The sequence below is a fragment of the Pseudophryne corroboree genome, chromosome 11 (genome assembly GCF_028390025.1).
Source record: "Pseudophryne corroboree isolate aPseCor3 chromosome 11, aPseCor3.hap2, whole genome shotgun sequence".
Taxonomy (NCBI): Eukaryota; Metazoa; Chordata; class Amphibia; order Anura; family Myobatrachidae; genus Pseudophryne; species Pseudophryne corroboree.
The window spans coordinates 92,791,907-92,807,214 of NC_086454.1; the positions used below are offsets into that span (position 1 = coordinate 92,791,907).

General features: G+C 48.8%; 1 protein-coding gene across 11 annotated transcripts in view; it reads left to right on the plus strand.

The window, feature by feature from the left end:
• Positions 1-15,308, plus strand: part of CKAP5 (cytoskeleton associated protein 5) — a 334,214-nt gene that overhangs the window by 22,489 nt on the left and 296,417 nt on the right. For 7 of the 11 annotated variants that reach the window (XM_063944545.1, XM_063944541.1, XM_063944547.1 and 4 more), the window contains exon 2: positions 8,169-8,265. In XM_063944545.1, coding sequence (XP_063800615.1) covers positions 8,209-8,265 — 57 coding nt within the window. In that variant the 5' untranslated portion in view covers positions 8,169-8,208. Of the gene's footprint in view, positions 1-5,293; positions 5,443-8,168; positions 8,266-15,308 lie in introns of those variants that run through there. The other 4 variants (XM_063944546.1, XM_063944542.1, XM_063944543.1 and 1 more) reach the window with 3 other exon arrangements.

Genomic DNA, 15,308 nt, shown 5'->3' on the forward strand with positions numbered 1-15,308 from the left:
TACTGAAAAATGTTGTGCTCTCCCTGACAATTCTGCAACAACATGGTTGGCTCCTAAACTTGCCAAAATCACAGTTGGTTCCGACAACACAGCTGTCATTCTTGTGTATGATTCTGGATACAGAATTAGAGTTTTTCTTCCGGTGGAAAAGGCTCTGGAAATACAGAACATGGTAAAACAGATTCTGAAACCGGCAAGAGTGTCGATTCTTCAATGCACTCGGTTGCTGGGGAAGATGGTGGCGGCCTACGAGGCCATTCAGTTTGGCAGGTTCCATGCCAGGGTACTTCAGTGGGACCTGTTGGACAAGTGGTCCGGGTCTCACCTGCACATGCACCGGAGAATAATCCTGTCCTCCAGGACCAGAATCTCCCTCCTGTGGTGGCTGCACAGCTCTCATATCCTAGAGGGTCGCAGGTTTGGGATTCAGGATTGGATCCTGGTGAGCTCGGATGCAAGTCTCCGAGGCTGGGGAGCAGTCACACAGGGGAAAAACTTCCAGGGAAAATGGTCAAGTCAGGAAGCTTGGCTGCACATAAACATTCTGGAATTAAGGGCCTTCTGCAAGCGGAACATCTTCTTCGCGGTCTGCCCGTCTTGATTCAGTCAGACAACATAACGGCAGTGGCGTACATAAACCGCCAGGGCGGAACAAAGAGCAGAGGGGCGATGGCCACAAAAGTTCTTTGCTGGGCGGAGAAACATGCCAGCGCTCTGTCAGCAGTCTTCATTCCAGGAGTGGACAACTGGGAAGCAGACTTCCTCAGCAGACATGATCTCCATCCAGGAGAGTGGGGTCTTCATCAAGAGGTCTTTGCAGAAGTGACAAGTCGTTGGGGAATTCCTCAAATAGACATGATGGCGTCTCGCCTCAACAAGAAACTTCAGAGATATTGTTCCAGGTCGAGGGACCCTCAAGCAGTAGCGGTGGACTCCCTGGTGACACCATGGGTGTTTTCGTCGGTCTGTGTTTTCTCCACTTCCACTCATTCCAAAGGTGATAAAGATCATAAGAAGAACAAGGGTTCAGGCGATACTCATTGTTCCAGATTGGCCAAGGAGAGCCGGATCTTCAAGAATTACTCATAGAAGATCCGTGGCCTCTTCCTCTACGAGAGGACCTGTTACAGCAAGGACCGTGCGTGTATCAAGACTTACCGTGGCTGCGTTTGGCGGTTGAACGCCAAATCCTAGCCCGAAAGGGTATTCCCAGTGAAGTCATTCCCACACTACTTCAGGCTAGAAAAGCAGTAACGGCGAAGCATTACCACCGTATTTGGAGAAAATGTGCCTTGGTGTGAATCCAAGAAGGCTCCTACGGAAGAACTTCAGCTGGGGCGTTTGCTCCATTTTCTGCAGGCAGGCGTGGATGCAGGCCTGAAATTAGGTTCCATTAAAGTGCAGATTTCGGCTTTATCTATTTTCTTTCAAAAAGAATTGGCCGCCCTTCCAGAGGTTCAGACTTTCGTGAAGGGAGTGCTGCACATCAATCCTCTGTTTGTGGCCCCGTGGGATCTTGACATGGTGTTACAATTTCTTATGTCTCACTGGTTTGAACCTTTGCGAAAGGTTGAGTTAAAATTTCTCACTTGGGAAGTGGTCATGCTTTTGGCCTTGGCGTCCGTAAGACGGGTGTCTGAATTGGCGGCTTTGTCTCACAAGAGCCCCTATTTGATTTTCCATGTGGATAGAGCGGAATTGAGGACTCGTCAACAATTTCTGCCGAAGGTGGTTTCTTCGTTTCGCATGAACCAGCCTATTGTGGTGCCTGTGGCTACTGATGTCGTGGCTTTGTCAAAACCTCTCAATGTACTGAGAGCTTTGAAAATTTATGTCGCCAGAACGGCTCCAATTAGGAAATCGGAGGCTCTGTTTGTCCTATATGTTCCTAACAAAATTGGGGCTCCTGCTTCCAAGCAGACAATTGCACGCTGGATCCGTAATACGATTTGGCATGCTCATTCTACGGCTGGATTGCCGTTGCCGAAGTCGGTAAAAGCCCATTCTACCAGGAAGGTGGGCTCATCTTGGGCTCGGCTGCCCGAGGAGTCTCGGCGCTTCAACTTTGCCGAGCAGCTACGTGATCTGGTTCAAACACTTTTACTAAGTTCTACAAGTTTGATACCCTGGCTGATGAGGACCTCATGTTTGCTCAATCGGTGCTGCAGAGTCGTCCGCACTCTCCCGCCCGGTCTGGAGCTTTGGTATAGGCCCCATGGTCCTTTTGGAGTCCCCAGCATCCTCTAGGACATAAGAGAAAATAGGATTTTAATACCTACCTGTAAATCCTTTTCTCCTAGTCCGTAGAGGATGCTGGGCGCCCGTCCCAGTGCGGAATGTTATTTTCAGTTGTATTGATAGTCATTGCTTTTTTTTTACACAAAGGTTGTGTATCAGTTAGGTTCAGCTTGTTGCTGTTTTTGGTTTATGCTGTTAACTGGTGTTGCTTAAAAGCCATGTTGTACGGTGTGTTGTGGTGTGAGCTGGTGTATTTCTCACCCTTGGTTAACAAAAATCCTTTTCCCTCGAAATGTCTGTCTCCCTGGGCACAGTTCCTATAACTGAGGTCTGGAGGAGGGGCATAGAGGGAGGAGCCAGTTAACATCCATTCAGTCTTATAGTGTGCCCATGTCTCCTGCGGATCCCGTCTATGCCCCATGGTCCTCTGGGAGTCCCCAGCATCCTCTACGGACTAGGAGAAAAGGAATTACCGGTAGGTATTAAAATCCTATTTTTTTTTTTTTTCTAAAGATAATCTGTCTCTCCCATTTGTCACCTGTCTGAATCTATGTAGGTGGTAAGCTCTCATAAGCAGGGCCCTTTTCCCTCATGTGCGTTTTCCCTTCCTCACTCGTACCATCATCTCATCAGCAGCACAAGATCCTTGTGGCACCAAATAAATACATTTTAACAATATCTCAGACTGTTACGTAACACTTATAGCCCCTACACATTGACCGTTTTTCCGCCAAGGTGCCCGACGGCCGATACGGTCGACATTACCCGGCCCCATAGCCCTGCATGCTAATATGGACGATATTGTGCATATTGGCTTGCAGGCATAAATGACCCGGCACCAACGATGAAGGGCCGCACATCGTTGGTGCCTACACACTGAATAGTGTTAACAATTTCTCGTTAATTACTGAACGATATTATTCCTGTCGGCCGAACTCATCGGCAAGTGTGTATGGCTCATTTCGTTCTGGAGTGGAGCAATATAAAGCCCTAGTTCTAACAATTGCTCGATTATGGTCCATAGAGAACGGATTTAGCCATGCTACACACATGATCCCATCCTACTGTGTAGCGTGTATGTGACTACTGTTCAGAGTACAGGTGTGTAATGATACTGGATAGCTTTGAACTGGTGATTGTTGCTGTAAACCTAATTTGTCCTGTTACCTAGGGGTAGGTGGGAGTAGGGGGATTTATCAGAGAATGTATCATACAGTAGAGGGTTTGCTTATTACTGTGCTGAGGAGATGTGTCAAACATTGGACAAATAGATGTTACCATTGCAACAAAGTCTTCCAGCTTTTCTGTCTAGTACATTCTGTAAAGTGTTAGGTAGAAACTGGTTGCCATGGACAACTTCTCCATCTGTTGTCTTTGGGGGATGATGTATCAAACCTTCTATCTACTAAGTCTGTAACTGTGCACACTTGGTACAGTCACATGGTGCTATTGGAATGATGTGGATGGTAGACATCTCGGTCCTATTGCATGCAATTGTGAAAGTTGGAGGGCTGGGGAAAATATCTAGTGGAGGTTGCTGTGGGCAACTTCTATCCGTTTCTAGGTAGCAATTATCAAGTAGGTTCTATAAACTGTTGGACTGGAGCTGATTGGGCCTTCTGCTGTGAAGGACACGGCAGGTGGTCCAGAGGCTCGGCTGAAGGCAGGGCACAGCCACTAGTGCTCTGAGGCAGCAGGGTAGGTGGGTGTGACGGCAGGGCACAGCTGATGGTGCTCTGGCTGAGGTGACAGGGTAGGCAGTGCTGGGTAGGTGGGCTGGCAGATGATGCAGAGGTGGCAGCATAAGTGGGCAGACTGGTGTGCCTCAGGTGGCATAGGTGAGGAGGGATGGCTGAGGTGCAGCATAGATGGGCAGGGCTGGCAGTCTTTGCCTGAGGCAGCAGGGTAGGTGGGCAGAGCTGGCAGACTGGTGTGACTGAGGTGGCATAGGTGGGAAGGGCAGGCTGAGGTGGCAGGGTAGGTGTGCTGCCAGATGATGCGGAGGTGGTAGGGTATGTGGGCAGGGCTGGCTGATGCAGAGGTGGCAGGACTGGCAGACATCGCTCTGGCTGAGGTGGCAGGGTAGGTGGGCTGGCAGATGCTGAGGTGGCAGGGTAGGTGGGCAGGGCTGGCAGATGATGCTGAGGTGGCAAGGTAGGTGGGCTGGCAGATGATGCTGAGGTGGCAAGGTAGGTGGGCAGGGCTGGCAGATGACGCTGAGATGGCAGACATCACTCTGGCTCAGACAGCAGTGTAGGTGGGCAGGGACGGCAGATGATGCTCTGGCAGGGTAGGTGGGCTGGCAGATGATGCTGAGTTGGCAGGGTAGGTGGGCAGGGCTGGCAGACATCACCATGGCTGAGACAGTAGGGATGGCAGATGATGCGGAGGTGGCAGGGCTGGCAGACATCGCTCTGGCTGAGGTGGCTGGGTATGTGGGTAGGGTTGGCAGATGATGCTGAGGTGGCAGGGCTAGCAGATGTTTGCTATGGCCAAGGCTGCAGGGTAGGTGGCTGGCAGATGTTGAGGTGGCAGGGTGTGAGCAGGGAAGGCAGATTCTGCTCTGGCTGAGCTAGCGGGGTAGGTTGGCTGGGCTGGCAGATGAGGTGGCAAGGTAGGTGGGCAGAGATGGCAGACATCACCATGGCTGAGACAGCAGGGCTAGCAGATGATGCAGGGCTGGCAGACATAGTGCTGGTTGAGGCGGCAGGGTAGGCAGATGATGCTGAGGTGGAAGGGTACGTTGGCAGGACTGGCAGACTTTGCTCTGGCTGAGGCGGCAGGATATGTGGGTAGTGCTGGCAGATAAGGCGGGTGGGTTGGCAAATGAGGTGGCGGGGTAGGTCGGCAGGGCTGGCAGATGATGCTCTGGCTGAGGTGGTAGGGTAGGTGGGCTGGCAGATGAGGCTGCAGTGTATATGGGCAAGGCTGACAGACATTGCTGTGTCTGAGGCAGCAGGATAGGTAGACATGAGTGAAGGGAAGATGCCCGGTCTCTGGCTGCAGGGTTGGTGGGCACGGTAATGATTGGTTCCCGGCGCCGGAAGGGACGGGCCCCTGCCCAGGGTGTGACGACATTGGCTGCGCCGCTCGGGTTGCAGCTGTGTGAGCTCCGGGAGATGACACCGAGCCCTTTGTGTGAGGCGGCGGCGGCGGCCTGAGAGGAGAGCGGCATCCGGGCGCCCGACCCGCTCTGCTCCGGAGGTAACACTGGAGCGCCTGTCCCTACGCCTGCCTCACTGGCCGGGCCGCGCACACAGATCTCCGGCCTGTGGGTGTGTGCTGCGGTATACCCTGCCCCCTGCACCTGCAGGTCTGATCATCTGTGTATACTGTCACACAGTGCTGCTGGGGTAACGCTGCCCATCCTTACACCCTGCCGCCCTGTCACACCCGGTGCCCCTAACCTTCCTCATACCGGGGCCCTGCCTGTATGTAAGGCTGCTGTACAGTTTCTGGGTCACCAATGGGGATAGATTATTATATTTCATTGTCTGTACATATTTGGAAATGTAAGAGTTCATAAACAAGTGTTATTGGTATTGTACGTATGGTGTCAGCAGGGACCGCCCTCTGTTTTCACAACCTGCAATAATTGTCACTACTAATAGTGACACTACCTCACCTGTATTGGTTTTTTGTTTTCAAAAATAAAAAAATTATATGGCACATTTCTAGTTGAAAGTAATCTTGTGTTCAGTTGTGCATAAGGGGTGGTTGTGTGGTGTTTTATTTTTTATTTTTTTATTTAAGCAGATTTTACACAGTACTCAATGAAAGAAGCTAAAACAATGTGATTAAAGCAGAGTATTCAGTGCTTCTGCTCTTCTGTCTCTGTAGTTTGTTTTTGTTATAATGTGAATAAATGATTCCCCACCCACCTGTTTAGCTTTGCAGCAGTGATTTAGCTCACAATTTCTCTCATTCCTCAGCACTTGATTACCTCTTGTCCTAATTTAGTCACCTTCCTGCTATATTACTTTCCACTGTAACATCCTCAAGGTTACTTTCTACCTAATGACCAATTTTGATGGTCCCTATATCTCATGTAAGACCCTCATACTGATAGATTGGGGTGAAAGCCTTTGTTTCATGTGTGTAGTTTGCATTAGACCCGCTCTCCAGGGAGAAAGCTCTGTTAGCAGGTCTCCTGGGGAATGCAGGTAACCTAGTGTGTAATTGCACATCCACCTTGCCAGTGTTGCTAATTGATGGTCTGTTCAGTATACTCTATATTCTGTATGTAACCACACCTACCCTAGGTCCTTCTTTGTCAGCAGATTGCTGAATCACTAGGTGTCTAATAAAACGACGTAGTCACAGACCAGTTCCCCTCTGTGCACTAGTGGAGTGAGACTCCCTGCTGCCACACCCTCTACCCTACCTGAGTAATTGTAGAGCAAGGGGTCTACCTGTGTATCCCCCTCCCTCAGACCAAGGTTCTGTGTAACGCGGTTTGCAGAGTTTTACAATACGTATCTATTGCTGGCTCTTCTTGGACCGTTTTTGTTGCTCCTCACAGACGTCTCCATTTCTGTAGAAATAATTTAAGGCTAGCTGGATTTGACTTTGTGCATCAATGCATTTAAGGGGGTACTCTATGTAATTATATGCATGCAACTTTGTGATTGAGTAGAGCTTTGTTTGGTCTTTATGCGTCTCTAGTGTTGTAAGAGGTCTACAGATTCTTTTTCATGGAGTATCCTTCCTAAAGGTATTTGGACTCAATGGGGTCGATTCTATTCGGCAACTAATGAATAGCGCCGGGAATTAGCTCCCGACGCTATTCAATTCAGCAACTAATTACCTGCAATTGTCGGGAATTCTTCTCTCATCCCCGGGGGATGAGAAGAGAAACCCGACAAAAGTGCTGCCTCGCGGCCGGCGCGAGGCTGATTCTGTCGGGAATCAGCCTCGCGCCGGGGAGTTAAGTCGGAGAATGCCCGTTCTCCCGACAATTCAACCTGTTTTGTCGGCGAGAACGGGCCATCGCCGACGTAACTAGTTGCTGAATTGAATAGCGTCGGGAGCTAATTCCCGGCGCTATTCATTAGTTGCCGAATAGAATCGACCCCAATGGGTGCCTGTCCCCAGTAACAGTACTAATTACCATCTCTCCCTGGTTATTGGCACTAAAATCTTTGTTCAAATCTGTCACTGACACCCCCCTCCCCCCTTCCCCCAACTCCTCTCTGTGTTAATTTATGCAGTACCTTTTTTGGATTGCATGCCCGTATTAAGTGGGGTCTCTGTGTAAAAGCTTCATATGTTCTATCCCCTGTGACGGTAGCGGCTCATGGATTTGTTGCTTCTCTTATTGAGTCTCAAGCCGGCCCGGAACTAGACTCCAAGAATAGAATGAAATGAGTGTAATTGGAAGGCAGTTAGTGCAGGGCTGCCGGCTTTTAAGAGCATGTAGTATGTCTCATTTGACTGACTGTAAAACACTCAGGAAAGACATACTGGGGTCGATTTCAATTCGGCAACTTATGAATAGCGCTGGGAATTAGCTCCCGACGCTATTCAATTCAGCTGCTAGTTACCCGCAATTGTCGGGAATTCTTCTCTCATCCCCGGGGGATCAGAGAAGAAACCCGACAAAAGTGCTGCCTCGAGGCTGATTCTGTCGGGAACCAGCCTCGCGCCGGGGAGTTAAGTCGGAAAATGCCCGTTCTCCCGACAATTCAACCTGTTTAGTCGGCGAGAACGGGACATCGCCGACTTAACTGGAGCTGAATTGAGTAGCGTCGGGAGCTAATTCCCGGCGCTATTCATAAGTTGCCGAATTGAATCGACCCCACTGACATTCTCAAGTGAACAGCAATGCACGAATTCCATGCACCTGAGACTTTGCATATTACGTTATTTTTTGCTGTGTATTTTAATTTGTGTATATAATATATTTAAAGAAAAATTACAACTTTCTTTAGCAGATCACTTTAGGATTGAAAAAGGCAAAGGGAAATCAACATGGCGGACGACAGCGAGTGGATGAAACTTCCCATTGACCAGAAATGTGAGCACAAGGTACATGCTGGCACTGATGAGATGTGATTAGTTACTGGCAGCTAATCGTTATAACATGTTCTTGGTTTCGGTCGACTCCCACCAAACTTATTGCAGTGTTCCCTAATGATCTCTTCTACATATTGATAATGTCAAATATTACCTTTAAACATAAAGCTATACACTATTACAGACTGAGTACGCTATTTGCGTACTGAGTACCATAGGGGTACGCACGTAGCGTAACACGCTAGGCCGTGGGTGCGACGCACGAGCGATGCGTACGCTCACAGATTCACGCTTCGTACCAAGCACGCTATAGGCGTACAGAGTACCGTACTGCTACGCTATTGGCGTAGCGGACGCTGCGCCGTGAGAGTGAGACACGAGCGGCGCAGACGCTCACAGAATGATACGCAGTAAACCTTGTTAATAAAACACAGAATATGCTTATACTCTAAACCAGGCATTCCCAACCACGGTCCTCAAGGCACACTAACAGTGCAGGTTTTAGAGATATCCAGGCTTGAACACAGGTGACTTAATTAGTAGCTCAGTTAATTTGATTTCTCTATCGTCCTAGTGGATGCTGGGGTTCCTGAAAGGACCATGGGGAATAGCGGCTCCGCAGGAGACAGGGCACAAAAAGTAAAGCTTTAGGATCAGGTGGTGTGCACTGGCTCCTCCCCCTATGACCCTCCTCCAAGCCTCAGTTAGATTTTTGTGCCCGGCCGAGAAGGGTGCAATCTAGGTGGCTCTCCTAAAGAGCTGCTTAGAAAAGTTTAGCTTAGGTTTTTTATTTTACAGTGAGTCCTGCTGGCAACAGGATCACTGCAACGAGGGACTTAGGGGAGAAGAAGTGAACTCACCTGCGTGCAGGATGGATTGGCTTCTTGGCTACTGGACATTAGCTCCAGAGGGACGATCACAGGTACAGCCTGGATGGTCACCGGAGCCTCGCCGCCGGCCCCCTTGCAGATGCTGAAACGAGAAGAGGTCCAGAATCGGCGGCAGAAGACTCCTCAGTCTTCTTAAGGTAGCGCACAGCACTGCAGCTGTGCGCCATTTTCCTCTCAGCACACTTCACACGGCAGTCACTGAGGGTGCAGGGCGCTGGGAGGGGGGCGCCCTGGGAGGCAAATGAAAACCTTTTTTGGCTAAAAATACCTCACATATAGCCTCCGGGGGCTATATGGAGATATTTAACCCCTGCCAGAATCCGTTAAGAGCGGGAGACGAGGCCGCCGAAAAGGGGGCGGGGGGCCTATCTCCTCAGCACACAGCGCCATTTTCCCTCACAGAAAGGCTGGAGGGAAGGCTCCCAGGCTCTCCCCTGCACTGCACTACAGAAACAGGGTTAAAACAGAGAGGGGGGGGGGCACTAATTTGGCGTTAGAAATATATAAAAAAGATGCTATAAGGGAAAACACTTATATAAGGTTGTCCCTATATAATTATAGCGTTTTTGGTGTGTGCTGGCAAACTCTCCCTCTGTCTCTCCAAAGGGCTAGTGGGTCCTGTCCTCTATCGGAGCATTCCCTGTGTGTGTGCTGTGTGTCGGTACGTGTGTGTCGACATGTATGAGGACGATGTTGGTGAGGAGGCGGAGCAATTGCCTGTAATGGTGATGTCACTCTCTAGGGAGTCGACACCGGAATGGATGGCTTATTTAGGGAATTACGTGATAATGTCAACACGCGCCAAGGTCGGTTGACGACATGAGACGGCCGACAAACAATTAGTACCGGTCCAGACGTCTCAAAAACACCGTCAGGGGTTTTTAAAACGCCCGTTTACTTTAGTCGGTCGACACAGACAGGGACACTGAATCCAGTGTCGACGGTGAATAAACAAACGTATTCCTTATTAGGGCCACACGTTAAGGGCAATGAAGGAGGTGTTACATATTTCTGATACTACAAGTACCACAAAAGAGGGTATTATGTGGGATGTGAAAAAACTACCGTAGTTTTTCCTGAATCAGATAAATTAAATGAAGTGTGTGATGATGCGTGGGTTCCCCCCGATAGAAAATATGGGTGGTATACCCTTTCCCGCCAGAAGTTAGGGCGCGTTGGGAAACACCCCTTAGGGTGGATAAGGCGCTCACACGCTTATCAGAACAAGTGGCGGTACCGTCTATAGATAGGGCCGTCCTCAAGGAGCCAGCTGACAGGAGGCTGGAAAATATCATAAAAAGTATATACACACATACTGGTGTTATACTGCGACCAGCGATCGCCTCAGCCTGGATGTGCAGAGCTGGGGTGGCTTGGTCGGATTCCCTGACTAAAAATATTGATACCCTTGACAGGGACAGTATTTTATTGACTATAGAGCATTTAAAGGATGTATTTCTATATATGCGAGATGCACAGAGGGATATTTGCACTCTGGCATCAAGAGTAAGTGCGATGTCCATATCTGCCAGAAGATGTTTATGGACACGACAGTGGTCAGGTGATGCAGATTCCAAACGGCACAAAGGTGTATTGCCGTATAAAGGAAGAGGAGTTATTTGGGGTCGGTCCATCGGACCTGGTGGCCACGGCAACTGCTGGAAAATCCACCGTTTTTACCCTAAGTCACATCTCTGCAGAAAAAGACACCGTCTTTTCAGCTTCAGTCCTTTCGTCCCTATAAGAGTCATATCTGCCCAGGGATAGAGGAAAGGGAAGAAGACTGCAGCAGGCAGCCCATTCCCAGGAACAGAAGCGTTCCACCGCTTCTGACAAGCTCTCAGCATGACGCTGAGACCGTACAGGACCCCTGGATCCTACAAGTAGTATCCCAGGGGTACAGTTTGGAATGTCGAGACGTTTCCCCTGCGCAGGCTCCTGAAGTCTGCTTTACCAAGGTCTCCCTCCGACAAGGAGGCAGTATGGGAAAAAATTCACGAGCTGTATTCCCAGCAGGTGATAATTAAATTACCCCTCCTACAACAAGAAAAGGGGGTATTATTCCACACTATATTGTGGTACTGAAGCCAGAAGGCTAGGTGAGACCTATTCTAAATCTAAAAAAATTTGAACACTTACAAAGGTTCAAATCAAGATGGAGTCACTCAGAGCAGTGATAACGAACCGGGAAGAAGGGGACTATCTGGTGTCCCGAGACATCAGGGATGCTTACCTCCATGTCCAAAATTTGCCCTTATCACTAAGGGTACCTCAGGTTCGTGGTACAGAACTGTCACTATCAGTTTCAGACGCTGCCGTTTGGATTGTCTACGGCACCCCGGGTCTTTACCAAGGTAATGGCCGAAATGATGGTTTTTCTTCGAAGAAAAGGCGTCTTAATTATCCCTTACTTGGACGATCTCCTGATAAGGGCAAAGTCCAGGGAACAGTTGGAGGTCGGAGTAGCACTATCTCGGATACTGTTACAACAGCAGGAGTGGATTCTAAATATTCCAAAATCGCAGCTGATCCCGACAACAAGTCTCCTGTGCTTAGGGATGATTCTGGACACAGTCCAGAAAAAGGTGTTTCTCCCGGAAGAGAGAGCCAGGGAGTTATCCGAGCTAGTCAGGAACCTCCTAAAATCAGTGCATCATTGCACAAGGGCCATGGTAAAAAAATGGTGACTTCCTTCGAAGCAATTCCATTCGGCAGATTTCACGCAAGAACTTTTCAGTGGGATCTGCTGGACAAATGGTCCGGATCGCATCTTCAGATGCATCAGCGGATAACCCTATATCCAAGGACAAGGGTGTCTCTCCTGTGGTGGTTACAGAGTGCTCATCTTCTAGAGGGCCGCAGATTCGGCATTCAGTTTTGGATGTTGGTGACCACGGAGGCCAGCCCGAGAGGCTGGGGAGCAGTCACACAAGGAAAAAATTTCCAGGGAGTGTGATCAAGTCTGGAGATTTTTCTCCACATAAATATAGCTAAGGGTAAATTTATAATGCTCTAAGCTTAGCAAGACCTCTGCTTCAAGGTCAGCCGGTATTGATCCAGTGGGATAAAACTTCACGGCAGTCGCCCACGTAAATAGACAGGGCGGCACAAGAAGCAGGAGGGCAGTGGCAAAAACTGCAAGGACTTTTCGCTGGGCGGAAAATCATGTGATAACACTGTCAGCAGTGTTTCATTCCGGGAATGGAAACTGGGAAGCAGACTTCCTCAGTAGGCACGACCTCCACCCGGCAGAGTGGGAACTTCATGGGGAAGTTTTCCACATAATTGTAAACCGTTGGGAATTACCAAAGGTGGACATGATGGCGTCCCGTCTGAACAAAAAACGGGACAGGTATTGCGCCAGGTCAAGAGACCCTCAGGCAATAGCTGTGGACGTTCTGGTAACACCGTGGGTGTACCAGTCGGTGTATGTGTTCCATCCTCTGCTTTTCATACCTAAGGTACTGAGAATTATAAGACGTAGAGGAGTAAGAACTATACTCATGGCTCCGGATTGGCCAAGAAGGACTTGGTACCCGGAACTTTAAGAGATGCTCACAGAGGACTTATGGCCTCTGCCGCTAAGAAGGGACTTGTTTCAGCAAGTACCATGTCTGTTCCAAGACTTACCGCAGCTGCGTTTGACGGCATGGCGGTGGAACGCCGGATCCTAAGGGAAAAGGCATTCAGGAAGAGGTCATTCCTACCCTGGTCAAAGCCAGAAAGGAGGTGACCGCACAACATTATCACCACATGTGGCGAAAATATGTTGCGTGGTGTGAGGCCAGGAAGGCCCCACGAAGAAATTTCAACTCGGTCGATTCCTGCATTTCTTGCAAACAGGAGTGTCTATGGGCCTCAAATTGGGGTCCATTAAGGTTCAAATTTCGGCCCTGTCGATTTTTCTTCCAGAAAGAATTGGCTTCAGTTCCTGAAGTCCAGAAGTTTGTCAAGGGAGTATTGCATATACAACCCCCTTTTGTGCCTCCAGTGGCACTGTGGGATCTCAACTTAGTTCTGGGATTCCTCAAAACACATTGGTTTAAAACCAGTCAAATCTGTGGATTTGAAGCATCTCACATGAAAAGTGACCATGCTCTTGGACCTGGCCTGGACCAGGCGAGTGTCAAATTGGTGGTTTTTTTCTCAAAAAAGCCCATATCTGTTTGTCCATTCGGACAGGGCAGAGCTGCGGACTCGTCCCCAGTTCTCTCCCTAAGGTGGTGTCAGTGTTTCACCTGAACCAGCTTATTGTGGTGTCTTGCGCCTACTAGGGACTTGGAGGACTCCAAGTTGCTAGATGTGGTCAGGGCCCTGAAAATATAGGTTCCAGGACGGCTGGAGTCAGGAAAACTGACTTGCTGTTATCCTGTATGCACCCAACAAACTGGGTGCTCTTGCTTTTAAGCAGACTTTTGCTAGTTGGATGTGTAATACAATTCAGCTTGCACATTCTGTGGCAGGCCTGCCACAGCCAAAATATGTAAATGCCCATTCCACAAGGAAGGTGGGCTCATCTTGGGCGGCTGCCCGAGGGGTCTCGGCTTTACAACTTTGCCGAGCGGCTATTTAGTCAGGGGCAAACACGTTTGTAAAATCCTACAAATTGGATACCCTGGCTAAGGAGGACCTGGAGTTCTCTCATTCGGTGCTGCAGAGTCATCCGCACTCTCCCGCCCGTTTGGGAGCTTTGGTATAATCCCCATGGTCCTTTCAGGAACCCCAGCATCCACTAGGACGATAGAGAAAATAATAATTTACTTACCGATAATTCTATTTCTCGGAGTCCGTAGTGGATGCTGGGCGCCCATCCCAAGTGCGGATTATCTGCATTACTTGTACATAGTTACAAAAATCGGGTTATTGTTGTGAGCCATCTTTTCAGAGGCTCCGCTGTTATCATACTGTTAACTGGGTTCAGATCACAGGTTGTACAGTGTGATTGGTGTGGCTGGTATGAGTCTTACCCGGGATTCATAAATCCTTCCTTATTGTGTACGCTCGTCCGGGCACAGTACCTAACTGAGGCTTGGAGGAGGGTCATAGGGGGAGGAGCCAGTGCACACCACCTGATCCTAAAGCTTTACTTTTTGTGCCCTGTCTCCTGCGGAGCCGCTATTCCCCATGGTCCTTTCAGGAACCCCAGCATCCACTACGGACTCCGAGAAATAGAATTATCGGTAAGTAAATTCTTATTTTAACCATCTGTGCTGAAGCCTGGATATCACTAAAACCTGCACTGTTGGTGTGCCTTGAGGACCGTGGTTGGGAATGCCTGCTCTAAACCTTAGTAGTCAAATACTACAATGATGTAACGCTTAAAAACCTTAACAATGTGTATGCTGTTTGAGCGATTGAGACGCTAAGAAAAGCCCTTTGCAGTAAACAGTGAAAACACAAGACCTGGTTTGGATTTAAAAACCACAGCAGCTCTAACACCGCCGTGGATGGTTTAGAGAAAAAGGGAAACACAATACAAGTTATACATAACATATAAGCTAAACAGAATAATACATGAACAATAGCGAACAATCGCAAACAAGAGCGAACAGAATGAGAACATAAATGGCGAACAAAATGGCTACAGAGAATAATACATACGTGGGGATGATTCGCAAGCGCGACCTGGAGTCCAGTCCTCAGCATTCAGGGAGAAAGCCTTCAGAGAGATTGAACTGACCAGGCAACAGTGGTCTTTATATAGCACAACATACATTCACAATACAATGGTACCTTGTAATCTCATTGTTCATTGGACACAGGAATGTGTCTCCACATTACAGCAAAGGTCATAGGTGGATTTGAACCGGTGGGATGTGTCTTTCCCCAACTGCTCAGGTGGGAGGTATCCTCGGGATTCCCGCCGGATGTGTAATTAACAGCAAATACAGTCATGTGCAAAAGTAGTTTATGAACATTAACTATACGCAGGAGCGAGCGATCCTTTCCTAACCAACACCGAAATGTTACCCTTAAAATATCCTACAGCTGGATACTATACACCACCTTTCAACCTTTATCTGACCCTTCCTATCATGCAAAGAGGAATCTCTCTATCCAGGAACCGTTTAAACTAAACATACTCGCTGACATTGTCTAGGGGAATATTAGCTATAAAACACACTATATGGGTTAAATATGCTACGATCGAGTCGCACGCTACAA